The sequence below is a fragment of the Lissotriton helveticus genome, chromosome 3_2 (genome assembly GCF_964261635.1).
Source record: "Lissotriton helveticus chromosome 3_2, aLisHel1.1, whole genome shotgun sequence".
Lineage (NCBI taxonomy): Eukaryota > Metazoa > Chordata > Amphibia > Caudata > Salamandridae > Lissotriton > Lissotriton helveticus.
In genome coordinates this window covers 493,601,336-493,628,835 of record NC_136062.1, presented here as the reverse complement: position 1 = coordinate 493,628,835, position 27,500 = coordinate 493,601,336, and the positions used below count along the sequence as shown (strand labels likewise).

At 50.8% G+C, this 27,500-nt stretch overlaps 1 protein-coding gene across 7 annotated transcripts in view; it reads right to left on the bottom strand.

Annotated features, from left to right (window-relative positions):
* PACSIN3 (protein kinase C and casein kinase substrate in neurons 3) overlaps window positions 1–27,500 on the bottom strand; it is a 270,679-nt gene that overhangs the window by 72,655 nt on the left and 170,524 nt on the right. For all 7 annotated transcript variants that reach the window (XM_078684475.1, XM_078684479.1, XM_078684473.1 and 4 more), the window contains 2 exons: window positions 6,571–6,691; window positions 1,587–1,726 (listed from right to left, as the gene is read on the bottom strand). In XM_078684475.1, the coding sequence (XP_078540601.1) occupies window positions 1,587–1,726; window positions 6,571–6,691 (261 nt within the window). The remainder of the gene's footprint in view (window positions 1–1,586; window positions 1,727–6,570; window positions 6,692–27,500) is intronic.

Below are 27,500 nucleotides of genomic sequence, written 5' to 3'. Positions count from 1 at the left end.
GGATTGCATTTGAATAAAAGTCATCCAGGCCTGCTCCTGCCATCGCAGTGGCCACCCTGAAGCACTGCACCAGCCAGCACGGCACAGGAGCCAGCCTGTATGCACAGGAGCCAGCCTGTATGCACAGGAGGCAGCCTGTATGCACAGGAGGCCGCCTGTATGCACAGGAGGCCGCCTGTATGCACAGGAGGCCGCCTGTATGCACAGGAGGCCGCTTGTATGCACAGGAGCCTGCCTGTATGCACAGGAGCCAGTCTGTATGCACAGGAGCCAGCCTGTATGCACAGGAGCCAGCCTGTATGCACAAACACACATCTCTGCATTCACCAGCACCACCCTCACCAACACAGCCACCACTCCTAAGCAGGGCACCAGTCAGCACAGGAGCCAGGGTACACAAACCCTGAAATACTGCACACAACAGCAACACACTGAACATGTGAGCCCAGCACTGTGCGTAAAGCTATACCTGCCAGCAAAGTAATGTATCCTACCACAGCAAGCCATCTGAAACACTGCACCAGGCACCCATCACAGCAAGCATCTCCAAGCACTGTACCAGCCAGGGAAGCATTGCAACCACCAGCTCAACCAACAACCCGCAACTGCACCAAGGAGCATCACAACAACCATCACTCACATGCCAAAATCACATATCTGCGGCTACCATTACCACAGGACTCAAGGAAACAGATGTGGCCGAGTCCTACCCACGAATCCAGCATGGCAACAGCCACAATCATCAATAACATGTCAACATCAAACAACTGACGCAACAAGTGCGAGCAAACAAAAGCTGCAATGCCGGCTGCAGCTACCGATACCACAGGATACAAGGAAACAGACCCGACTAAGTACACTGCATGACACACAACAACCACAATCATCAATCACACGTCAACATCAAATAACTGACGCAACAAGTGCAAGCAACCAAACGCTGGCTGCAGCTGACAATACCACAGGACCCAAGGAAACCGAGTCCAACCCACAAACATTGTAGCTGTAAGCCAGAGCTACCAATGCTCCCTCGCCCAGACACTGCCCAAAGCGTATGAAGGAAAACTGCACACAAGATTAATCAACCAGCATTTTAGAACTCAAACAGCTCCCTCCACCATCCAACACCAGCGGCAGCTAGCAGGATCCCTGGACAGTGCCAACAAGCAACTAAACAAAAATTACTGTGTACATGAAAGCGAGCTTACAGCATCAAGAGGCAGTGCACACAAACGGGCCAAGCAAACACTGCACCCACCAGTGACAGCAACCAACAGTCACTTGATCCAAACATGAACTACTCACAGCCAATAGACTAGAATGTGTGGGCAAATATGCCAACCAGCACACAACCACCAGCCAGATGCTCCCTTAACACCAGCCCAGTCTAGACATGCTGCAAAGCACACCTGTTTAGAGCACGGACAGCAGCTTCGGGCACATTTCACCGGCCCCTCCCCTGGCGCTGCCACATGCTGCAGTGTACAGATGATACCAGACATGTCAGTCATTGAGAGGTGCCATGGCATCAGAGGGTGCCAGGCTGGCCCTTTTCACCCTTCCCATGGAGGGGGCAGCATAGTTACCCTCTGCGCTGCTGCTGTGGTGGTGGGGTGTTGGACGTGCCATCTCCAGTTGGCACAATACTTGTGAGGGTCACCTCGTCGATGCTCTTGCTGCTCCGCCCCTTCCTGCTGATTGGTCGCTGCGATTCCATGGACCATTCCTGCAGCAGAAGAGAAAGGGAGGCGAGTGTGAGGAGGAAAGAGGCCATTGGCCAAGATAGAGGCACAGTGAGCGAGGGGAGGGAACGAGAGGAGAGGATGAGGGTGAGATAGGATGAAGGAAGGGGAGGAGGCAGAAAGAAGGGCAGATGGGGAGGGGCAGAAGAAAGGTGCAAACAGGAGGGTGCAGAAGAGAGAGCGTAGCGTGGAGGGATGAACAGGCTGAGAGAGATGCAGAGACACCTTGGGGGAGCCACACACAGAAGGAAGGGCAGATTTACATCCTGACATGGCCTTGAATACCCCCAGAAGGAGGCAACATTGTTCGGCTTCTCCTCAGCCCAGTATGTGAGACAAGTGTAATAAACTATGGCGGAAGCACATCCTTAGGGCCACAGTCCTCTCCAATAGCTCCATTTTCAGGAAAGAACGAGAATGAAACCAGTGTTCTTGGGTACAGAAAGGGTCTCCACTTACAGTTTGAGAATTCTTCCTTGTTATAATTTCTGCAGATTACACTTCACCTCATACATATATTATTGGGGTTTTGATATAAACAGCTGCTGCTCTAAACCCAATAAACCCTTTGCACGGTAGTTTAAGGATTATGTTACCCTGTAAGCATCTGTTCTTGGCATGTACTGCTGTAGATTCACATGCTTTGCATAAGTCCGCCATCTAGTGTTGTGCTCGGATGATTAGAAGTTGATTTTTTTCAATACGTTTTCTTTGAGCCACAGGCTGTGCGACTCCTCCTCTTGGTGATACTGCACATAGTCATCGACTCCACTGCTAGATTGTTTTCCCGCAGATAGGCGAGAACGGAGTTGTAGAATGAATCAGTAATGTGATGTCCAGGCGAGTAATGTTCTGTAAAATATGTAAACTGCAATCTGTGCAGGACTTTTTTGGGGAGGAGCGAGGCGCATGTGAATCTACAGCACCACATGCCAAGAACAGATGCCTACAGGGTAAGTAACAATCCGTTCGAGGCGTGTGTGCTGTAGATTCACATGCTGTGCATAAAATGTAAAGCAGTCCCTCTCTCCAGGTAGTGGTTAACTTGTGGGGGTTGCAGTTGTTTGAAAAAGAGTCTTAAGTACGGCCTGACTAACATTGGCTTGTTGTTGTGCAAATACATCAACACAATGTTTTGTAAATGTGTGTGGAGTGGACCATGTTGCTGCTTTGCAAATATGAATAATTGGAATGTTTACTAAAAATGCCACAGCAGCTCCTTTTTTCCGAGTAAAGTGAGCTGTCGGAGGAACAGGAAGAAGCCTTTTAGCATAACATGTTTGGAGGCATTTCACTATCCATCTAGAAATCGCAGATTTGGAAATTGTATTTCCCTTGTGGGGAAGTATGAAAGCAATAAATAGTTGTTTAGTCTTTCTGAATGTTTTAGTCATGTCAATATAATACATTAAAGCTATTAATATCTAAAGTATAAAAAGCTCTTTCTGCAACTGAGTCTGGTTGTGGAAAGAAGACAGGCAATTCGATTGATTGATTGGAAAGTTGGACACAATCTTTGGAAGACATTTTGGGTTTCTTCTAAGTACTACCTTGTCTCTATGAAGCTGGAAGAATGGCTCTTCCAAGGTTAATGCCTGAGTCGCACTGACCCTTTTAAGTGAAGTGATGAACGGTCGCTCTTTTAATCTCGAAGACAAGTATTGCAGTTGGCAAGAGTGCATTGGTTCAAAAGGAGGCCACATAAGTCGTGTTAGTACAATGTTTAAGTTCCACGCTGGTGCATGAATTCTTTTAAGTTCTTCCATAAAAGCTTTGATTACCGGTATTTTAAATAATGACAAGTACTGCGTATTTTGCAAATAGGCTGCAACAGCCGCCAGGTGTAATCATATTGAAGTATAGTCCAACTGTAGGGCTTGCAAATGCGATAAGTAAGTAAGTATTGTCTATACTTGTGCATTCAGAGTTTAACTTTGTGTTGCTGGCAGTAATTAACCAATCTTTTTCATTAACAGCATAACACTGCCTCGTAGTAGGTTTGCGAGCTTATTTAAGAATGTCCATACATTGCTGTGGTACGTTTAGGTACCCAAATTCGAACACTTCAGTAGCCATATTGCAAGATTCATCCCCTTGGGATTGGGGTATATTAGTGTTCCTTTGTTCTGAGTGAGGAGGTCCAGGTTGAGGTGAAGCTTCTCCGGTGGGCCTAGGGAGAGCTCCAACAGTATGGAGAACCATGCTTGACGAGCCCATGTTGGTGCTGTAAGTATCATTGTAAGGGACGTCTGCCTGAGCTTTGACCACTAATGGAAGTAGTGGGAGGGGAGTAAAAGCGTATGCAAATATCCCTGACCAGTTCATCCATAGTGCGTTGCCCTTGGATTGGTGGTGTGGGTGCCTGCTTGCGAAGTTGGGCCTTTTCTGGGGTTGCGAACAGATCTATTTGTGGAACCCCCCCCATCTTTGAAGGTATGGTAAAGGCACCACAGGGTGGAGTTCCCATTCGTGGACTTGTACCTGTGTCCTGCTTAGAAAGTCCACAATTTGATTGCTTGTCCCGGGGACTTGTTCTACTAGAAGGTGACTGTTGTGATGGATTGCTACGCTCCATATTTCCTGTGCTAACCCAGACAATTGGAGAGAGTGCGCCCCCCAGTTTTTGTATATAATGCACAGTTGTCATATTGTCTATTCAAATTAGGACAACTTTGTGTTGTAGGTGAGGTAGGAAGGCTTTCACTGCTTGGTGTACTGCCTGCATCTCTAGAGGATTGATACAGTGATCCCGGTGTTTGGAGTCCCATACCCCCTGAATTGTGAGGTTTTGGAGGCGTGCACCCCAACTAGGGAAGCATCTGCTGTAAGAAAGTAATATCCAACACCCATTGACCGGTTGGATCAAACTCCACGTGGACAGAACGTTTAGAACACGACCCCGACAGGTGTTAAATGATCGGGGGATGGTAGGTAGTTGTGTTGAAATTACGGGTATTATTCCCGCGATCTCTTCCTTTAAAATGGTTACCTCTATATGCGCCCCTGTAAAAGGTTTTGGCGGCGTTTGTTCCTTGATTCTCATACGCTGGCCCCGTGTTCTCTGAGGAGGCAGATTTTGCCTCTTGTTTGTAGTTGGGCCTACCAAATAAACTTTGATAAGTTGGTGTCTGTGGAGCTCCTATTGAAGTTGCGATCTGTGTGTCTTTTTTCATTTTCGCAAGGGCTGTGTCCATTTGAGGGCCAAAAAGGTGTTCTTCATCAAATGGGAGATTAAGAACGGCCTCTTGCACTTCAGGTTTAAACCCCGAGACACGGAGCCATGCATGTAAGAGAGGTACAACTGGGTGGGGGGTATTTCGACAAACTGAGTGAAAATTACTTATTTATTTTTCCCTCCTAGTTGTCAATCAAATCCCCCCACCCCCAGCATCATCGCTCCTACCTGCACGGACCACGGCTGGTATACGTAATGGTAGACTGGAATTTATACCTCTAGCCGCTGCGTCTGCGGCATCTAATGCATATTTGATTGAATTATTTGTAATGAGCTTTCCCTCATTGACCATTCCTGCTCCCTTATTCTGGGCTCTTCCGGGAGCTATTGGAGGAGCCCTCCCCCCCCCCTTTCGTCCCAGTGACCTCGCTCATATCTTGCTAATAGAGCCTGGCTGTTGGCTATTCACCGCTGATTGGGCAGCGACACGTTTTCCAGAGGCATCAGTCAATTTCTAGGTCAATCCTCTAGGGGAGATGCACCCCCTCTTTGGGAATGTGCTCTTGTTCTTGCATTAGACACTACTAGAGAGTCTGAGGTTAACTGACTGACTGATGCATTTATAATGCGCTCAAGTGCGAGTCATGGCCTTTTTGCAGTGGTGGACTGGAAGTAGTCTTTTCGGACAATGTCAATGGTTTGGGCTTTGGATCAGGGATAAGCGTATTCCCCGTCTGATGCTTCTGTGCCGCCTGGAGGGTGGCTGAATCTTGTTCAAAGTCAGACTCTGAATCGTGTATAGATAGCGATTCCTCTTGTGGTGCCGATGCTTCCTCCTCATCCTCTTGTTGTCGATAGAAAATATCCAGTACATCATCCACTTCTTTCCACCGCTTCTCTTGGTATCTGGAGCGTTGATCTCTAAGAGTTTTCTTTGATGTAAATGACTTACAAGCTTCACAGCTTTCTTCGCAATGATCAGATGAGAGGTATAGATTACGGACGGAATGTTGGTTGGTATGGGGATATTTAGAACAATTAGGCCCAAAATGGCATGTAGTGCGTTCCATTAGCAGGTCTTGCTTTGATAAATTCTAAGTGAAAGAAGTGCAGCCAGGCACGGCCCATAGGCCCGAGAAGGTGAGTCGAAGACCCGCAACACAGAAGGGTAAGGGCTCAGAAGGGAGACTTAACTACACGATTGAGACAATACAGTTGATTAAATCTTTACTATCTAACCAAAGGGAGTCCTAACGAGTCTCGAATCAGAGCCCAAGAGATTACATCCGAACCAGTCAACATAAAAACACAATCTGGCAATTGTCGATGACCCTGCGCAGCATTACCAAGAGGAGTAGTCACACAGCCTTGCAACTCGAAGAAAACTTGTAATCATCTGAGCCCAACACAAGATGGCAGACTTATGCACAGCATGTGCAGCTAAAGCACACAAGCCACAGACACATACTTTTCAATATCTGCTCAATGTGGTCTCGTTGAAGGTCCATCAAAGGCAGAGAAGGGTGGTGTGGCGTCAGCGTGGAAGCCTGCACTGTGGTACAGAGCACCACTGCTGTGAGCGCAGAGTTCGCTGGACTTGTTTCAAGTGTTGAGCGGCCCTCCCAGTGTAAAGGTAAGTAACTCGGCACCTACCTCAAACTGAGGCCAGTACATGGCCATGCCGGGCCCGTGGGTGCTTCGCCACCACTTCAGATCCTCCTGGTCGTCCGAGGCCATGATCCCCTGGTAGAGGTCCCGGTAGAGCGCGTGGAACCTGCAACCCAGAGCAAGAGACGGGATGGGGTCAGACAGCGTCCTCCAGGGAGACCCCGTCCATGTGCTCTGAGGGGAGAGTCCTCCCTCCACCCACTGCTCCTCCACTGTCAAACACTCAAACAAGCATTGGTAGCAACCCCTTGTACTAGGACTACAGGGAGTGCTGGGTCTAAAACCAGCACCCTGAGCCCTTCACTCAGCCTCCTGATGATACAATTCAGTAAAGGAATCAAGCTGATCATTGCCCTTGAATACCCAGCATGGGGTCAAACTAACCACTCCATATGCCAGGGGGCATAATGCAGATGCCTTTGAAGTTTACACACTTAATGTTCCACAAGAACACACAAGAAAACATTACACGTTTGGAATCTTTGAGGTGATAATAATCAAAAAATACCCTGTTAATTACTAAAAGTCAAAAAGGCAAAAGCTCTACAAACAGAAATGATTAAAGAGAACGTGTACAGTATTACAAATCCCTCCGCTAAACATCCCAGGAGAACATACATAATGTTACTGTCCGTGGTAATAGTGATCAATAAATGCCAAACTAATTACTATACATCAGAGGAACGTAAGCTCTACGCGCATCGGTAAAGGTCGCTGTAATGTATATCAGTGATCCATTTAATTTCTTTGTTCTATTTTTATTTGATTACTTTCATATTCTATTGAGTCCCTTTTTCTCCAAATGACCATCTTAATATTGATTTATGACTGAAAAGTAATTCCTTCTAATCTTAACCTGTGATGTATGATGCACGTCACGTATGAACGATTGAGAGCTACTACAAATGTATATATAATTTGATCTAAGCTAGTCACCAGTGTGTGAACTCCACCGTCCTCCCGGTAACCCTAGTACGGCTCACTCTCTTGGAACGCCTGGAGTAATCATTTTTACTTATAATTTGTGTTCCCACATCTAGTATTCATAAGTAAAATTTCCAATAACAAATTGTATATTTCCAAATCTGTATTTATTCAAGATAGCTGACATGGAGTAGATTTAAGTGTTTTATGAATAATCAGTCGATGACAGAGCCTTAAGACTAGAGAACACAAGAGCTTTGTAGGTATGAAAATGTGAAGCTCCGCTGATTAGAAATCCATACTGCGATACGACGCAGAAGAGAGTTTGATCTCCCCATTGGGGTCAAATCATTACTTTGAGAATTTTCTGTAAATTAAATTTGCACAAATAATTGAATGTCTTAATAAATTTAAGTCCTCTCTGCTTAGTAGGATTGAAGAACAGATCATATTGTTACTTTTATCTTTTTATCGTTTTCCCATTGTTACTCCGTCCTCTGGTTAGATCCATACTAACATTTCTCTGTTTCAGAGAAGCATCAGTGACCGTCTCTGCTTTGCGTTTACACTCATGTGGTCTTTATTTGGAATGCAAACAACGCGAATATACAATTTTCACAGCTGGACTGAGTTTTTGCGACCTGCCATCAGGAGATATGTGCAAAAAGAACAATTGGACAGAATGCCGCACAATGTCAAACATTCACCCCAGTACAGAGATCTGGGCCTAAATCCATCGTTTTTTTCTCACCATGCCATTCCAGTTTGAACCCAGCCATATGCAAATCAGTCTTGACCCTGTGCCCCATGGGAACAGTCCAGCCCGAACTGCCAAGCCATGTCTTTCCTGGACCGGAATCAAGCATTGTGGGACCGGTTTCGGGGTTTCACCCCTCATCAGACAGGCTAGCTTGACTCTGTCCCTTTACTGAAGTCTGGTTACATCCTAAACTGCTGCATGTGGAGAAGTGTGGCTCAGGGGTTAGAGGCAGCAGACCCGGAAGCTGAGATTGGTCCTGGACCAGGGTTCAATTCCCCGCCTCGGCGGGTCTTGGGCTAAAAAAAAAAAATCCACGGACTCGATAATTCTCGCCCCGGTGCCTCCTCGACTCACGGGTTCACACTCTGCGACTCTGGGCAATAGCTTGCTTAATCTCCACAATGGCCCCTCGCGGCGGGATGCCTGACTTTCACCTTGTGGATACCCTGCTATCTCACAGGGGAATACCAGGAAGGGTTCCCTAAGCAAGCGCCGGGAAACCCACTGCGGGTAGCTGTGCGCTATATAAGCTCAACTACATTTACATTTACATGGTGGACAGTCTAGAGTTTCGGGATTCCAGTTTTTTGAAGCTCAAAATTAAAGGCATTACAGCCACAGAGGAATTCTTCATATGACAAAAATGCACTTAACTGAAAAGTGCAAGAGTTTATGCTAAATATATGCAATGTGTTTTACAAATGTGCAGTAAACAACCACACTTAAGTATTATCAGAACACAAAGAAATATTAATGCACGGACTTAAGTTAACCTGACAGTTGATAACATTTTAGCAAAGATTAACAACCTAACATTGAAAAGCCGGTTTTCCACATTGAACTGTTTATCATAAGATGCTTTTCTCTACAATGCAGATGCTGTAACTTTCCAGAAGCCTGTCTTAGTGAATATGCATTTGATATGTACTAGACAACTGATAGGGAGGCTATCACTTGAGGAGAGGAGGCAACAGGAAGGACAATTCATGGGAAGAACTGCCTGAACCACAAAATGTGGACGAAGTATCTTTTCAAGGACTTCTGTCTGTGGCCCATTGTGAAGACATGAGAAACTGGGAAGTTTACCTATTCCCAAATATTTATTATAATCCTATAGAATGTTGTGAATGAAAAATTTAATATTTATTTCCATCTACAATATCGTGTGTTTATATTAGTACGTGTTCCTAGCCCAGAGAGGGGCTTCTCTCACTCGCATTTCTGGAGATCCATTACTGGGTTTTGTGAGATCATATTTCTTTTTATGAGACATTACTTTTGAACTTTATCTCTCCTTTGTCTGCTGATTTATAGCTGGGAATACTTTCCAGCTTGACATTTTCTTTATTTGATGTGCAAAGGCTTTGTACTTTTGCAGTTATTCTCTTATCAGAACTCTTTCTGGGGTTTCTAAAGTGACCGTATCATATTCCATTCTAATTTAATTTAGAGAATGTTTTTTTTATGGAAAATGCTGGCTGTATTTCATCGTTAAATGTTATTCTTACCAACATTTTATTTTAACTCATTAACATATTGATTATTGGATTATATTAATTTCTACTGATGATTAAAGGACTGATGCTTATTGAATAAATAATGAAACTAAAGAATCTATTAAAAAATACCTTTAACTCACAAAAATTCTCTTTTTTTACTGTACTAAGGTCTCAATGATTTTATTGTTTATAAGTTTTGATGTAGACGATTGATCCTTTTAACGTCTCTTTATCAACGAAGAAAGGTCCATGCGACCAATGGTGGGGGTTATTTAATGATTACACTTAAAGTAGAAGATCTAGAAATCCCCGCTTCGACAGTGGGCGTCGAGTTCCAGGATTCCAGTTTTGTGAATAGAAGGCGTTGCAGCCACTGAGGCAGAGGCCGATCAAAGCTGCAACAACCAAACTATACAACTGCAGTGAGAAAGGGGAGGAGAAGGACTGTAGAAAGAGAAGCATCTGCTGGACACAGCACTAATGGGGGGGGGGGGTGGGGGGGGAGGCATGGAGGTCAGAGTTTCCAACTTGAACAGCTCCTACATTTTTGACTGTCCAGAGAGAGGTCAAGGAGCTGAGGTGGTCTGATGGAGGTCAGACCCATCCTGCACTTGGTCTCAAAGACAACACTATGTGTCGAAGCATTAAACAGGAGCATGCCAGTTTTCATCCAAGATTGAAAGTTACTCACCACCACCTTTGCAGAGGCGGCAAATCTACTACAGACTAGAGTGTTTCTGGCCACCGCGTGCCTCTGAAGAAGTCAACGAGTGAAATGAGGTAAATGTTAAGAGCGGGTCTGGGTGACAGGGAGTCTTCAGGTTCGCCTTATCCAAGTGAAGCAACCTTGGACTCAAGGCACCGATTGTAACCCCCCCATGATCTGGTCTTTGACAAAGACTTGCCAACGTGGACGGAGGTCTTCAATGAATCTAATGCTCCACCATAAAGAGGCGACAGACGGGTACAATAAAGCGGCGGCTGCCACAGCAACGAAACGGAAGGCACGCCAAGCGAGGCGGCTCGAGTTTCCCAGTGGGATACAACGCCCAAACGAACAGAGGAGAAAGTCTTCTGTAAAATGTTTGGCAGGCGAAAAATGAACAAGATTATATTAGAAGTAGGCAATAAGTTTCTTTAGGAGGGGTGGATTAAACCATCATGTGGCAAATGACATGGGCATCCTGCAGTTCATTAAAAGATTTACTAGATTGAAAATAAGAAGCAGTCAGGTGAAGTGTGGGTCCTCACTCGAGACCGAAGGAACATGATTAGCAGCCCTAGGATGTCGCATGAAAAAAGTGGTTTGAGGTGAATTGGGAGGGATGGTCTATTTTGCTTTTTTTGTTAGCACTGTGGAGGGGGTGTATCTTCTCTCACTTGCAACCAATCCCTGCGGTGTTCTGTTTTCTCAATAACAAGAATTAATCTCACCAAACTCATTTGAAGGAAGGTAAGCAATGGAAATGTCCAATTTAAAGATGGCCGTAGCCTGGTCCAGACCCTGACCAACTGAGTGCTTTCAGTGGGATGAAATAACATGAAATAACAATTATGGCTCTAATTGTGCTTTGAATGAAACGGTTCATGGAAGAGGGGGCCTTCACATTCAAGACTCCAAGACTGATCTGTCTCACACTTTGAACCTTTGTTTTGGGATTTGACCCAAGATGCCTCTAACTCTAGCATCAAAAACTAACCTCAACAACCCGCCTGCTGCAACAGGGAGAACGACCCATTCATCCAGCACTTTCCTGTGGAAGCGTTTCCAGCTGTTCCATCGGCAGGTGGTGGGGTGCCCCCATGTCCTGTACATGGACACAGTACGTAGCATCCTGTGGGGGGTGGGGGAGGGGGACTATACGTGAAGCTGAAAGCTGTTGGTCCATAGCATTGCTTGTGCTACACATCTCCTTTGAAGGCTCAGTAAAAATCGAAAACAAAAGGAAACCAAATGAGGTCCTCCAGCAGGTTCTTAAGCCCAACAAGAAACCTCCTGCGTAGGAAGCATCTCTGAAGCAAAGTATCAACATGTTCCATTCCCTGTGGGACAGCAGGACACACAGTTGCTCACTCTGTGGAGGCGCTCGCGCTGGAAGTAGTATCTCTACGTGCAGCTCTCCACGCGAGAGCATGAAAAACCCACGCTCACTCTGTGGAGGCGCTCGCGCTGGAAGTAGTATCTCTATGTGCAGCTCTCCGTGGGAGACCATGAAAAGCCCACGCTCACTCTGTGGTGGCGCTCGCGCTGGAAGTAGTATCTCTACGTGCAGCTCTCCACGCAAGAGCATGAAAAACCCACGCTCACTCTGTGGAGGCGCTCGCGCTGGAAGTAGTATCTCTATGTGCAGCTCTCCGTGGGAGACCATGAAAAGCCCACGCTCACTCTGTGGTGGCGCTCGCGCTGGAAGTAGTATCTCTATGTGCAGCTCTCCGTGGGAGACCATGAAAAGCCCACGCTCACTCGGTGGTGGCGCTCGCGCTGGAAGTAGTATCTCTATGTGCAGCTCTCCGTGGGAGACCATGAAAAGCCCACGCTCACTCTGTGGTGGCGCTCGCGCTGGAAGTAGTATCTCTATGTGCAGCTCTCCGTGGGAGACCATGAAAAGCCCACCCTCACTCTGTGGTGGCGCTCGCGCTGGAAGTAGTATCTCTATGTGCAGCTCTCCGTGGGAGACCATGAAAAGCCCACGCTCACTCGGTGGTGGCGCTCGCGCTGGAAGTAGTATCTCTATGTGCAGCTCTCTGTGGGAGAGCATGAAAAACCCACGCTCACTCTGTGGTGGCGCTCGCGCTGGAAGTAGTATCTCTATGTGCAGCTCTCCGTGGGAGACCATGAAAAGCCCACGCTCACTCTGTGGAGGCGCTCGCGCTGGAAGTAGTATCTCTATGTGCAGCTCTCTGTGGGAGACCATGAAAAGCCCACCCTCACTCTGTGGTGGCGCTCGCGCTGGAAGTAGTATCTCTATGTGCAGCTCTCTGTGGGAGAGCATGAAAAACCCACACTCACTCTGTGGTGGCGCTCGCGCTGGAAGTAGTATCTCTATGTGCAGCTCTCCGTGGGAGACCATGAAAAGCCCACGCTCACTCTGTGGAGGCGCTCGCACTGGTATTAGTATCTCTATGTGCAGCTCTCCGTGGGAGACCATGAAAAGCCCACGCTCACTCTGTGGTGGAGCTCGCGCTGGAAGTAGTATCTCTATGTGCAGCTCACCGTGGGAGACCATGAAAAGCCCACGCTCACTCTGTGGAGGCGCTCGCGCTGGAAGTAGTATCTCTATGTGCAGCTCTCAGTGGGAGACCATGAAAAGCCCACGCTCACTCTGTGGTGGCGCTCGCGCTGGAAGTAGTATCTCTATGTGCAGCTCTCCGTGGGAGACCATGAAAAGCCCACGCTCACTCTGTGGAGGCGCTCGCGCTGGAAGTAGTATCTCTATGTGCAGCTCTCCGTGGGAGACCATGAAAAGCCCACACTCACTCTGTGGAGGCGCTCGCACTGGAAGTAGTATCTCTATGTGCAGCTCTCCGTGGGAGACCATGAAAAGCCCACGCTCACTCTGTGGTGGCGCTCGCGCTGGAAGTAGTATCTCTATGTGCAGCACTCCGCAGGCGAGCATTAAAAGCCGCCGCTCACTCTGTGGTGGCGCTCGTGCTGGAAGTAGTATCTCTATGTGTAGCTCTCCGTGGGCGCACATGAAGAGCCCACGCTCACTCTGTGGTGGCGCTCGCGCTGGAAGTAGTATCTCTATGTGCAGCACTCCGCAGGAGAGCATTAAAAGTTCATGCTTACTCTTTGGTGGCGCTCGTGCTGGAAGTAGTATCTCTATGTGCAGCTCTCCGTGGGAGACCATGAAAAGCCCACCCTCACTCTGTGGTGGCGCTCGCGCTGGAAGTAGTATCTCTATGCGCAGCTCTCTGTGGGAGAGCATGAAAAACCCACGCTCACTCTGTGGTGGCGCTCGCGCTGGAAGTAGTATCTCTATGTGCAGCTCTCCGTGGGAGACCATGAAAAGCCCACGCTCACTCTGTGGTGGCGCTCGCGCTGGAAGTAGTATCTCTATGTGCAGCACTCCGCAGGAGAGCATTAAAAGTTCATGCTTATTCTTTGGTGGCGCTCGTGCTGGAAGTAGTATCTCTATGTGCAGCTCTCCGTGGGAGACCATGAAAAGCCCACCCTCACTCTGTGGTGGCGCTCGCGCTGGAAGTAGTATCTCTATGTGCAGCTCTCTGTGGGAGAGCATGAAAAACCCACGCTCACTCTGTGGTGGCGCTCGCGCTGGAAGTAGTATCTCTATGTGCAGCTCTCCGTGGGTGAGCATTAAAAGCTCACGCTCACTCTGTGGTGGCGCTCGTGCTGGAAGTAGTATCTCTATGTGCAGCTCTCCGTGGGAGACCATGAAAAGCCCACGCTCACTCTGTGGAGGCGCTCGCGCTGGAAGTAGTATCTCTATGTGCAGCTCTCTGTGGGAGAGCATGAAAAGCCCACCCTCACTCTGTGGTGGCGCTCGCGCTGGAAGTAGTATCTCTATGTGCAGCTCTCTGTGGGAGAGCATGAAAAACCCATGCTCACTCTGTGGAGGCGCTCGCGCTGGAAGTAGTATCTCTATGTGCAGCTCTCTGTGGGAGAGCATGAAAAACCCACGCTCACTCTGTGGTGGCGCTCGCGCTGGAAGTAGTATCTTTATGTGCAGCTCTCCGTGGGAGACCATGAAAAGCCCACGCTCACTCTGTGGCGGCGCTCGTGCTGGAAGTAGTATCTCTATGTGCAGCTCTCTGTGGGAGAGCATGAAAAACCCACGCTCACTCTGTGGTGGCGCTCATGCTGGAAGTAGTATCTCTATGTGCAGCACTCCGCAGGCGAGCATTAAAAGCCGCCGCTCACTCTGTGGTGGCGCTCGTGCTGGAAGTAGTATCTCTATGTGTAGCTCTCCGTGGGCGCACATGAAGAGCCCACGCTCACTCTGTGGTGGCGCTCGCGCTGGAAGTAGTATCTCTATGTGCAGCACTCCGCAGGCGAGCATTAAAAGCCGCCGCTCACTCTGTGGTGGCGCTCGTGCTGGAAGTAGTATCTCTATGTGTAGCTCTCCGTGGGCGCACATGAAGAGCCCACGCTCACTCTGTGGTGGCGCTCGCAATGGAAGTAGTATCTCTATGTGTAGCTCTCCGTGGGCGCACATGAAGAGCCCACGCTCACTCTGTGGTGGCGCTCGCGCTGGAAGTAGTATCTCTATGTGCAGCACTCCGCAGGAGAGCATTAAAAGCCCACGCTCACTCTGTGGTGGCGCTCGCGCTGGAAGTAGTATCTCTATGTGCAGCACTCCGCAGGAGAGCATTAAAAGCCGCTGCTCACTCTGTGGTGACGCTCACGCTGGAAGTAGTATCTCTATGTGCAGCACTCCGCAGGCGAGCATTAAAAGCCGCCGCTCACTCTGTGGTGGCGCTCGTGCTGGAAGTAGTATCTCTATGTGTAGCTCTCCGTGGGCGCACATGAAGAGCCCACGCTCACTCTGTGGTGGCGCTCGTGCTGGAAGTAGTATCTCTATGTGTAGCTCTCCGTGGGCGCACATGAAGAGCCCACGCTCACTCTGTGGTGGCGCTCGCAATGGAAGTAGTATCTCTATGTGCAGCACTCCGCAGGAGGGCATTAAAAGTTCATGCTTACTCTGTGGTGGCGCTTGTGCTGGAAGTAGTATCTCTATGTGCAGCTCTCCGTGGGGGAGCATTAAAAGCCCACGCTTACTCTGTGGTGGCGCTCGTGCTGGAAGTAGTAACTATGTGCAGTTCACGCTGGATTGTCCTCATGGTCGATGAGTGCAGAGTTCCACTGCAGACTCACGCAGTAAGACTTTTACAGCCGCGGCATGCAGAGGTCATGCTGGGATATGTATCCCTTTGGGATGTTCAGTGTCCATATCTTAGGAGGTTGTCAATATATCCTTAAAATGAGAGCACTGTCCAGTGACGGAGGCAGGCTGCCAGCAAACTCCTGATCAGATGGGCGCAGAGCACCGAATCTCTCTTCACACCTTATTCTTCCGCTGTAACTCCTCTAGATCTCAACGCTCGGGGTCTCCTCATCTTTCAAGGGTATTTTTAAATGCTGAACCCTGTCGTGCTATTTATGCTCATCTGGGAGTGAGCCAGATCATGTCGACGTCACCAAGTGCAAGGTCCGAGGGGTCAAGGGACTGTATGTTGGCATTTAGCGAGTGCCTTCTAAAGGTCTTCTTAGCCAGGGTGATTGCATCACCAGTGCTGAGAGGCCTAAGGGTAGCCAAGCGCTTTATAAATGTGCATCGAATGAAATCTTCGGTTATTTTGGTTTCAGAGTTTGTGGACTGCAAGCACTGCGGAGTCACCACCAGGCGAGTATTTTTTTGGCACCAACAGTAATCCGAGCTCAGAGGCTAGCGCCAGCGGGTTCAGAATAGCAGGGTGGGTGGCCCGGCCGACAGCCAGCAGTCCAGGGAGACCTCATGGAAGAGATGCTTGCAGTCAATCACTCTGGCAAGGGTAGCAGGCAGTAGACTGGGTTCATTCATGCAGACCCATGGCCGTCAGCCGGGCCCTGCACCCATCACCCATGCAGACCCGTGGCCGCAGAGTCCAGCAGGCGGGTGAATGACTATCTCTGCACCGTCAGTCCGTTCCATACGGCATGTGGCGTCGGAGGGTCAGGCTATAATCTGCCGCGAGAGCTATCGGGCCCTATCAGGGCCGGACTGGCCGTAGCGGGCACCGGACAATCCCCCAGTGCGCGTCACGGGTGGGGGGCCGGTTTGGGACCCCTGGGGGCCGTTTTTGTTACAGGGCCGTTTTTGCAGCATAGCTTCAAAATTGGCCGAAAACCGGCCCTGGCAAAGAGCTCGGCACGGTGGGGGGTGGGGGGGGGTGGGGGGGGGGGGGAGGGGCATTGGCCGGCCGAGCACTTTGCCAGGGCCGGTTTTGGTTCCCACGGCCCTGGGCCCTAGAACTTGTCCCAATATCAGGGTCACCTACAAATATTGATGTCCCTGAAGCTGCTGTTCCACTTCATGACCTGCAGATGGTAGTATCCACCTATTTATAATCCATCTATCGCTTGTTTCTATGTGTTAATCGGTTCCCAAACTGCTTTGACCTGCGGCTCGCTCCTGTGACCCGTTGGGCGTTGGGCGTCGGCCAGGGCTCCGCATCATGGTAGTTTTTTGGGTGGGTGAGGGGATGCAAGCCCGGACTTGGGAGTACTCCATTTTTCTCCCTGAAAGTAATTACAATGCATTTATTCTAATCAAAGATGTGTCCTAAGTGACTGGCCAGGCTGCCTCTGGGTTCAAGTTCAAGTTTGGCATTTATATCGCGCACTACTCACCCATAGGGTCTCAAGGCGCTTGAGGGAGGGGGGAAGTTACTAGTCGAATAACCAGGTCTTGAGTTGTTTTCTGAAGGAGAGGTGGTTCTGAGTGAGTCGGAGGTGGGAGGGGAGGGAGTTCCAGGTCTTGGCCGCTAAGTAGGAGAAGGATCTTCCCCCCATGGTGGACCTGTGGATGCGTGGGATTGCGGCGAGGGCTTGATCGGATGATCGAAGATTGCGGGTGGGGGTGTAAAAGTTAAGGCGCGTGTTGAGGCATTCGGGTCCTATATCGTATAGGGCTTTGTGTGCGTGGGTAAGGAGTCGGAATGTGATTCTCTTGCTGACGGGGAGCCAGTGCAGGTCTTTCAAGTGACTGGAAGTATGAGCTCTGCGGGGGGACATCTAGGATGAGTCTGGCTGAGGCATTTTGGATACGTTGGAGTTTTTTCTGTAGTTTGGCGGTGGTTCCGGCATAGAGGGTGTTTCCGTAATCCAGTCGGCTAGTGACCAGAGCATGGGTGACTGTCTTTCTAGTTTCGGTGGGGATCCAGCGGAAGATCTTTTTGAGCATACGTAGTATGTTGAAGCAAGAGGAGGAGACGGCGTTGACTTGTCTGGTCATCGATAGGGAAGAGTCTAGGATGAAGCCCAGATTGCGTGCGTGGTCTGTTGGAGTGGGGGCGTTTCTTAGCGCCGGTGGCCACCATGAGTCGTCCCAGGCAGAGGGGGATGATCCTAAAATGAGGACTTCCGTTTTGTCCGAATTCAGTTTTAGGCGGCTGTTCCTCATCCATTCTGCCACTTCTTTCATCCCTTCGTGTAGGTTGGTTTTGGCGGTGTTTGGGTCTTTGGTGAGGGAAAGGATTAGCTGGGTGTCGTTTGCGTAGGAGATGATATTGAGGTTGTGTTGGCGTGCGATGGTCGCGAGGGGGCTCATGTATACGTTGAAGAGGGTAGGACTGAGTGATGATCCTTGAGGTACGCCGCAGATGACTTCGGTGGCCTCTGATTTGAAAGGGGGGAGGTGGACTCTTTGCGTTCTTCCGGCGAGGAACGAGATGATCCAGTTCAGTGCTAATCCTTGAATTCCGATGTTGCTGAGTCGTTGTATAAGGGTGCTATGAGAGACAGTGTCGAAGAAGGTTCCTGAGAGCACCGCAGTTACAAAGAAAGCTTTGCACAGAGGAGGAATCCAAGAACGAAAACATTAGCAACTCGCTAGAAAAGGAATTCCATATGTAACACCAAATGCACATTCCATACCATGCAATGCTGCCATGTTCTGCCATGCTGGTGTGATCCCGAGTGACGTCCTCTCGTGGGAGAAAAGGGCTCCCTCGCCCCCCCTCGCTGCCAAGTGAAACCGTTTTACTTCACTAATGATCTTAAGGATATGATCACTCACTCAAATCGTGTGCTTTAGTGGCCTAAATATACCCGATGGCATGTGTGCAAATACAGAGTGCACATGAAATACAAAGTACTGAACACCAGCTCGCAGAAGAGTCTTTAATAAAGACTTTGGTATACTTCACCCCCTGCAGGGTCTGTGAAAGGCACAAAAAACGACAATTGGTCATCCGGGCGCCACTCTCATCTGGTCAGAAAAGGGAAACATGAAACGAGTGTTTGCAGGGGGGGGATATCTGCTCTGGATGCGGAACCTGTGACATGATTTTGCAAATTAAATATCGGAAAATCGTTAAGTGACTGATCTGGACTTTATAAATAAGCGCCCCTGGGGAAGGTGCCTGCTCTACTAGTGCAACTCGGGTTAAAATGACCTGGTGCATGTAAAGAGGGCAGTGGGGGCAGTGAGGGCAGGGGGGGGGGCAGTGGGGGCAGTGGGGGCTGAGCTCTCTGAACACCCTGGCCCAAGGTAACAGGTCATGAATCAGTGAGCCTTTGACAGAAGGACCAGTGGGACAGGTGATTATATATCCTTATTATAATAATAATAATAATAATAATAATCCACATTTGTAAAGCGCACAATCACCCGTAAGGGTCTCTAGGCGCTGGGGGCCGTCAGGAAGATTAAGCGAGCTATTACCCAGAATCACATGGTGCTGGGCTAATCTGTCGCCGGAGCCGGGGATCGAACCGTGGACCCCAGATTCCAGCGTCAGTCGCCCTGGCCGCGGCGCCACACCTCTCCCTTGAACCACAACACTCCCCAGCAGCTGTCTCTCTGTTGTTCGCTGTCTGTCTGTCCCTCCTTCAGACGCAAGACCGTGGGCCACTTCTGGCCTTCTGCCACGACGCACCTCGGCCAGGTTTATTTGGAAGCAACCACTGGACGGCAGCACGCGCCCAGACGCGTAGACTCAACTGGAAATGCAATTTATTATAAAATGCAGAGGCATTAGCGGAGCAGGAATGTGTGGGTCAGAAACGGTGGGCTTGTTGGTGGCGCCCAGAGCTGGATTTCATGGCGCACCGGGGAGCCGCGGGGCACAGATTGGAGTGCGCCCTTCACAGCCCTGAATCCGGTGCCACTGCACCTGCTCTACCAATAGCAGCTACGCCACGGTAAGGAATCTGGTGGTGGGGGGTCGATATTCTAGAGTTGTAGGGACACTGGATGTGAACACACTTAGAGTGGGGGCCCCCATGAGACTCTCGGACCCAGAACCAGCTCAGTTCTGGCCCCTGTAGTGGCACTTCCACACAGGATGCAGCGTGAGCCCCTGGGGGCCCTCGGACACTGAACATGTAACATCAGACTCACCCAACCAGTCACCGAAGCCTCGCACAGAGCCGGACACACCCTCGACACCACCCTCCCCGCGTGCGACAGAATCAAATTCAGCCACATCAGGGACCCCATCTGGACTGACCACACAATCGTCCCCTTGACCATCGCCAGTGCCCAGCACACCATCGCCAAGCTCCATCCACCGTAGCTGGGCAATCATACCCTTGACCATCGCCAACGCCCAGCGCACCATCACCAAGCTCCATCCACCGCAGCTGGGGCAAAGTCACCGAGAGCCAAAGGACGCAAACTCTCCGCGCCACACCGCCCAACTTCAGCTGGCCTCGACCAAGCAGTCCACAACGTCTCCGCCTGAATCAACATTTGGGCCAACAGCGTGGCCCTTCTGAAACTGGCAAAAACTACCAGAACTTCAAGACAATCCGGCTGGTACACCCAAGAGCTCAGAACCACCGAGCACAGCCATCTCCTACTCGAGAAGCGATGGTGCGTCACCAAAGACCCCTCCGACAGAGCCGCACACAAAACAGCACTCAGCGACTACCATAGGCATATCAAGAAAGCCAACAGAGCAGCTATCACTGACCACACAGACGCCGCAGCCAGCCACACTAAGGAAATCTTCAAAATAATCAAGGAGTTCTCCAACCCCGCAGCCACAGAACTCGGGGTCCACCCTTCCCAACAACTCCGCAGCACCCTATCGGACCACAGAAAGATTACCGACATCTACAGCAACTTCGACCCAACAGGCGCAGCCATGACAACCTCTTCCAACCAATGAACACCTGCTCAGCCATAACAACCTGGTCTCCACTCAACATTCAGACCACCACAACTATCATATCTTCCATCCTCTCCGTGACTCCTACCGACCACTGCCCCACCATCTCTTCAACCTCAGATCCAATGTAATCAGCACTGAACTGACCACCGTGCTCAATGCCTCCATCGCCACAGCAACCTCCCCGATGGATGGAAACATGCAGGTGTCAGACCCCTCCTAAAGAAGCCATCTGCCGAACTCAGCGACCTCAAAAACGACCTCCCGATCTCCCTGCTCCCAAAGCCATCCAATGTACTTGATAAAGCCATCAACCTGCAGCTCACCGACTACCTTGAATGGCTCACAATCAGGATTCCTGACCAACCACAGCACTGAGACCACACTGATCACCGCAACAGACATCAGAATTCTCCTCAACCAAGGAGAAACGGTGGCCCTGACCTTTCAGCAGCAATCAACAGTCTTCAACCACATCCACGACAGACTCCACAACATCAGCATTAAGCAACACGTCCTCAAGTGGATTATCTCATTCCTTTCAGGACGCACACAGAGCATCTGTCTACCTTCCTTCACCTTCAATCATTCAATCAATCAATCAATCAATCAATCAATGGTTTATAAAGCGTGCTACTCACCTGTGAGGGTCTCAAGCTGCTGGGGCAGGGGGTGCACCTCCGGTTCAGTCGAAGAGCCAGGTCTTGAGGCTCTTCCTGAAAGTGTGGCGGGTGGGGGGAGTGTGATGTTCGCTGGGAGCTCCCTCCAGGCTTTGGCTGCGACGTAGGAGAAAGCTCTTCCTCCTGCTCTGGTTCTGCGGGCGCAGGCAGTCTATGGGACAGCGAGGTCTGCGGAGCGAAGGTTCCTCTTGGGTACGTGGAAGGAGACTCTCTCTCGTTGAGGTATTTGGGTCCGATGTTGTGGAGAGATTTGTAGGTCTGGGTGAGAAGTTTGAAGGTAACTTCTCGACAGGGAGCCAGTGGAGGTCACATAGGTGTTGGGTCATGTGTTCGTGCCGTGGGGTTCTGAGGACGAGTCTGGCTGCAGCGTTCTGGATGGTCTGTAGTCTGTGTAGGAGGGTCCTGTTGATTCTGGCATAGAGGGCATTGCACTAGTCCAGTCTGCTGGTTAGGAGTGCGTGGGCGACGGCTTTTCTGCATTCTGGGGGGAACACATTTGAAGATCTTGTGGAGGATCCGAAGGCAGTTGAAGCTCGTGGAGGCGATGGAGTTGATCTGGCAGGTCATGGTGAGGGAGGAGTCTAGGATGATGCCGAGGTTCCGTGCATGGTCTGTCAGGGTGGGCAGACTCCCAAGCGTGGAAGGCCACCAGGCGTTGTCCCAGGCGGAGGTGGAGGGTCCGAGGATGAGGACCTCGGTCTTCTCGGAGTTGAGCTTCAGGCAGCTGCTTTTCATCCAGCTGGCTACATCTCTCATTCCTTTGTGGAAACAGAGTCTGGTGTCTTCAGGGTCCTTTGTGAGGGAGAGGATGAGCTGGGTGTTGTTGGCGTAAGATACCATGCTGAGCTTGTGTTGTCTGACGATGGCGGCGAGGGGGGCCATGTAGATATTGAACAGCGTGGGGATGAGCGATGATCCTTGGGGAACTCTGCAGTTGATCTGAGTGGGTTCGTAGAAAGGAAGGAAGGAGTCGATCCTCTGGGTTCTCCCGGAGAGAAAGGATCGGATCAAGGAAAGGGCGGTTCCTCTTATCCCTGCATCGTGGAGTCTGGCTGCAAGGGTGCGATGTGAGACGGTGTCGAAAGCTGCGGAGAGGTCTAGTAGGATGAGGGCAGCGGTGTGCCCCTGGTCTAGTAGCATGCAGATGTCGTCGGTGGCGGCGAGGCGGGCCGTCTCAGTGCTGTGGTTGCTGCGGAATTCGGACTGGGAGAGGTCTAGAATGGAGTTATTTTCGATGAAGGTGGTCAGCTGGGTGTTTACGAGTCTCTTGGTGACTTTGGCAGGGAAGGGGAGGAGAGAGATGGGCCTGTAGTTTTTCAGGTCTGTTGTTTCGGGCTGTGGGGTTCTTGAGGAGAGGTTTGACCGCTTCCAGTTGTCGGGAAAGATGTCGGATTCGAAAAAGGCGTTTATGGTGCGTCCTAGTTCGGGTGCGATGGCGGCAGCCCTTTGGTAGATGGGCAGTGGGCAGGGGTCAGTGGGGGCTCCTGAGCAGGTGTTCTTCATGGTCACGGTGGTGTGATTGATGGAGGCGGGATTCCAGGTGGTTATGGTTGGCTCTTTGTCGGTGGCGGTGGAGCGTGGGGTGATGTCCGGAGTCTGTTCACAGACGTTGTCGTAGAGGGCCTTGATTTTCAGATGGAAGTAGGAGCTGAGCCTGTTGCAAAGTTCCTGGGACGGGTGATGTCCGTGGCTTCGCTGGTGGGTTTGGTGAAGTGCTGTAGGACGTTGAAGAGTTCTTTAGCGTTGGTGAGAATTTTGTTCTTGATGAAAGTCCATTTGGTGTCTCAAACACTGGTTGTATTCCTTCAGGGCATCTCAGTAGCTGTTCCGGTCTTTTGTGTTTTTCCGGTTTCGCAAGGTTTTCTCAAGGCATCTGCAGGAGCGCCTTGCTCCTTGGAGATCGGTGGTGAACCAGGCTGCTTTCAGGGGGCATTGTTTGCGAGGGTGGCGGAGGAGTGCGAGCTTTTCGGCTCAGCAGGAGATCCAGCGGTTAAGTTCTAGGGCTGCGGAGTTGGCGTGGCATAGGGTGGGTCTTGGAGGAGGGTGGCATTGACATGCTCCTCTGTGATCTTAATCCAGTTCCTTCGAGACGAGCGTGGGGGGTTTGGGCCCGGTGGATGTGTTGAAGGTGAAGTGTACACAGTGGTGGTCCATCCATGGGGGCTGGGTGGTATGACTGAAATGGATGTTTGTCCCTCCTTCGAACTTGGGGTCGAGGGTGTGTCCAGCTCTGTGCGTTGGGGTGGTGACGAGCTGCTTCAGTTCGAGGTTGTCGAGGAGGGTGATGGAGTCGGGGTCGCTGCGGTTGTCGAGGTGGAAATTGAGGTTGGAGAGCAGAATGTAGTCTGTGGAAGCGATGGCGTGGGGTACGACGAGGTCGGCGATGGTGGTTGCGGACTTGGTGCATGGCCCAGGGGGTCTGTAGGCGAGGGTGCCTCGTAGCGTGGACCTGGGGTGGTAGGGATCTGAAAGTGGAGGTGTTCTGAGTTGGAGTGGGGGTCGCTTGTGTTGCAGGTGGATAGTCAAAGGGAGGCCTTGTGAGCAATGACGAGTCCTCCTCCTGGGTGGTGGGGGCGGACCCTTCTCTGGATCTTGTATCCGTCGGGGGTGGGGATGTCGGGGCCGGAGGCGGGATTTGTCCAGGTTTCGGTGAGGAAGGCACGTCTGGTGAGAGGGTGTCGAGCAGGTCCCAGATCTCTATGGGGTGTGTGTAGGGAGGGTACATTGAGGATGATTCATGTCAGGGCTCCAGTGGTGCGGGCGTACAGTGAGTTTTCGGCTGTCTTGGGGGCACAGTCGATGGTGAACGATTGCCGGCAGTGTCTGCAGGAGAATTGTCCTTGGGTGGTGTTCCTTGTGGCTATTTGGCAGCCGTTGAGTCTTCCCGGGTTGAGGGCATGTAGGGCGGCGGAGATGTATGGGCGGGGTTCCGGAGATCCAGGGCTCCTCGCGCTGGCCGTGGACGGGCTTGCCTTAGGCACGTCTTCAGCGCGCAAACGGCACGGCCGCCATTTAGTAGGGGAGGCGGCAGGAATAGGGTGGGGAGGTAAGAGCAGGGGCGGTGACGGGCAGGGGCCACAGGGGCAGCAGCGGCGGGAAAGGCGGAATACGGGCAGAAATAAAAAATTTGAGCGAGCAGGTGGGAAAGTCAAACAATAAATCACCCAAAAGAAATGATGATCTCCAACCAGGACAGGGGCAGTGACAAGCTGGACCAGTGAGCAGGGGGCGAGGGGGACACCAGGCGGAGCAGGACCTGGGTAGCCTGTGTGTCTGCGGTGGGCTGCTGGCACGAACCCTGGTGGAAAGAGGGCTCTGACGATGCGGCAAAGTAGCGGAGCTGCGGGGGAGAGTGCTAGCCTGGACAGGTAGTCAAGGCTTCACCTTCACTCCCAAGGACATCATATGCGGCATGCCCCATGATTCATCCCTCAGCCACACCCCATTTAACATCTACAAGCCCCCCACCCCCTCGCAGACATCGTCATAGCCCATGGGGCAGTAGCAGCGGGAAAGGCGGAATACGGGCAGAAATTAACAATTCGAGCAAGCAGTTGGTGGGGGCCAGACAAGAAATACACCAACGCTTAAAAGACCTAGAACAACGCCTAGATGTACTTGAACGGGAGGTTGTGTCGGATTCAAGCAAATGGGAGGGGCTACAAGCCACACACATAGACCATGCGGATGTGTTGGAGACACTGCGGACTATGGATCACCGCGCATTCCTTCAACTAAAACACACGGAAGCAGCCGCAATTAAAGGCCTGAATCGCAACAAAGCGCCCGGCCTTGACGGACTCCCGGTCGAGTTCTACCACACTTTCTCAGAGACCGTGGTCCCAACACTGGAATCTATGTACAAGGTTGCTTTTGAAACAGGTCACTTACCGACTTCCACCAAGCAATCGCTGGTTACGTCGATACCCAAACCAGGATGGGCTAGCACTGATTTGGCTAATTATAGACCCCTTTCTCTACTGGCCACGGAGTACAAAATCTTAAGTAAAGCCCTGGCCAATCGCATACAACCCTTTCTCAATACACTCATACACCAGGACCAATGTGGGTTCCTGCCGAATCGAAGCACTTCTCTAAACACCCGACGATTGCACTATGTAATGACGGCCACACCCTCCACATACCCGTCGGCGGGATGCATAGCATTAGATCTTAGACAGGCCTTTGATTCTCTCTCCTTGGAATTCATGTTCGCGACGCTACAACGGTTTGGCTTCCTGGGTACCTACCTGAATTGGGTGCGATTATTATGTACACTCCCCACAGCCCGAGCACGCACTGGCCGGTACATATCGGAACAATACACTATTCACAGGGGTACACGGCAGGGGTGCCCACTGTCTCCCCTGCTGTTTGTGCTGGCACTAGAACCCCTAGCCATAGCTTTACGAGGCTCAGCGTACCAGCTTGGCATTCCTATTGATGGGAGTGACCACTTACTCTCAATCTACGCTGATGACATACTTCTGTTCCTGCGAGATCTGAAAGCAAATAATGCCCCGCTACCTGATATATTTGCTACTTTTGCACGCCTGTCGGGTCTGACTATAAACCCTGGGAAGTCGACAGCCTATTTCTTCCGGGAAATACCGTACCCCCTTACCTTACAGTTTGGCGACCATACCTTGCCAGTGGCCCCTGACACCTTTAAATACCTAGGTATTCATGTCTACAGAAGGCTGGTGGATCAGATTGACGGCAATGTAATGCGAGCTATCACGGCGGTTCGGGCCAGTGTAGCCTTCTGGACCTCTCTGCCGTTGTCGGTAATGGGGAGAATCGCCATTTCGAAAATGGTGATGTTACCCAGTCTGTTATATTATTTCGTGAACCTGCCTGTGGTCCTCCCACAGTCCATCTTTACCACATTAAATACTACTGGTGAATCTCATCTGGGGCACTGGCCGCAGACGAATAGGCCTGCGGAAGCTGCAATTGGGGACCCAGAATGGCAGCCTGGGTGTCCCTGACTTTCGGAGCCATTACTATGCCATTCAACTCCAATGGTTTTCCTTTTGGACGGCGGGGAGGAATCTACGGGAGATTGGGTTCACACCTCAAAAGCTGGATCGGGGCGAACTACATTCCTTATTATTACCGAAAGCCAAGATTCCCATAGATAGCCCTCCACTATTAAAAACAGCATTACACTGCTGGAGGAAAGCACGGTCGTACACTACTACAGCGATCCCTTACGCCCCTAACATCCCCATCCTGGGGCTACCCACACCACAAGGTAGACTTACGAGGGCCAGGATACACAACTGGGCTGATAGCGGAGTGGAGGAGGTCGGGCGTTCTTCGGGATGGGGCCCTACTCGACCATGACTCCTTTGTGCAGGCTTCGGGCCCACCCCCCCGTCTGTACTTTCTGCATGCTGGAGTAACACATTACATTAAGAACACATGGGCCCGCAACAGACTGAACCCACTCAACATAACCTGGTACAACTCCTATACTATATGGGACATGGGGGGCATTTGGTTCGGTGGCTGAATACTGGTGTCCGACCGCATGCAGCGATCACACTCGCCTCCTTGAGGGCGGAATGGTCTGAGGATGCAGAGGTTGAACTCACGGATAAGGCCTGGCAATGTATGTTATAACACCCTAAGAAGGTATCACGCAATGCGAAACTAAAGTTCATACACACACACCTCACCTTCACACCCTGCTCCACAGTCAATCACCTGCCCCTCGCAGCTACCCCTCCCCGCCCCTCATTCACAGACATAGACCTAGTCCCTACGCACACCACTCGCTCTCCCAGCTTTCCTACTAACCTTCGTACCTCCGCTCTTCCTCTTGTCTCCCCCTCCACACTGTGCACTCCCATACCTTCCCCCGCACACTTTTTCTCGGAGCACCCCTTCTCCCCCAATGGCACCACACACAACATGACTCTCTCTCCGACTTCTGCCCCCCCCCACACTTAGCACTCCCACCACACCTAGCCTGCACCCCTCCATCAACCTTCCACCCCCCTCGCTCACTCCTCAATACCCCACATCCTCCCCCACAACAGCCAGCCTACACATCACTCCCTTTTTCCGCTCCCCCCCTAGCACGGATGCGCTTCCAAACACCTGCCCTCTCGCTAACGCCCCCAACGCCCCCAACACCCTCATCAGTTCCGACTCTCCACCCGGACTGCCCCCGGTCAACGCACCCATCATCACCTTGGACACTATTAT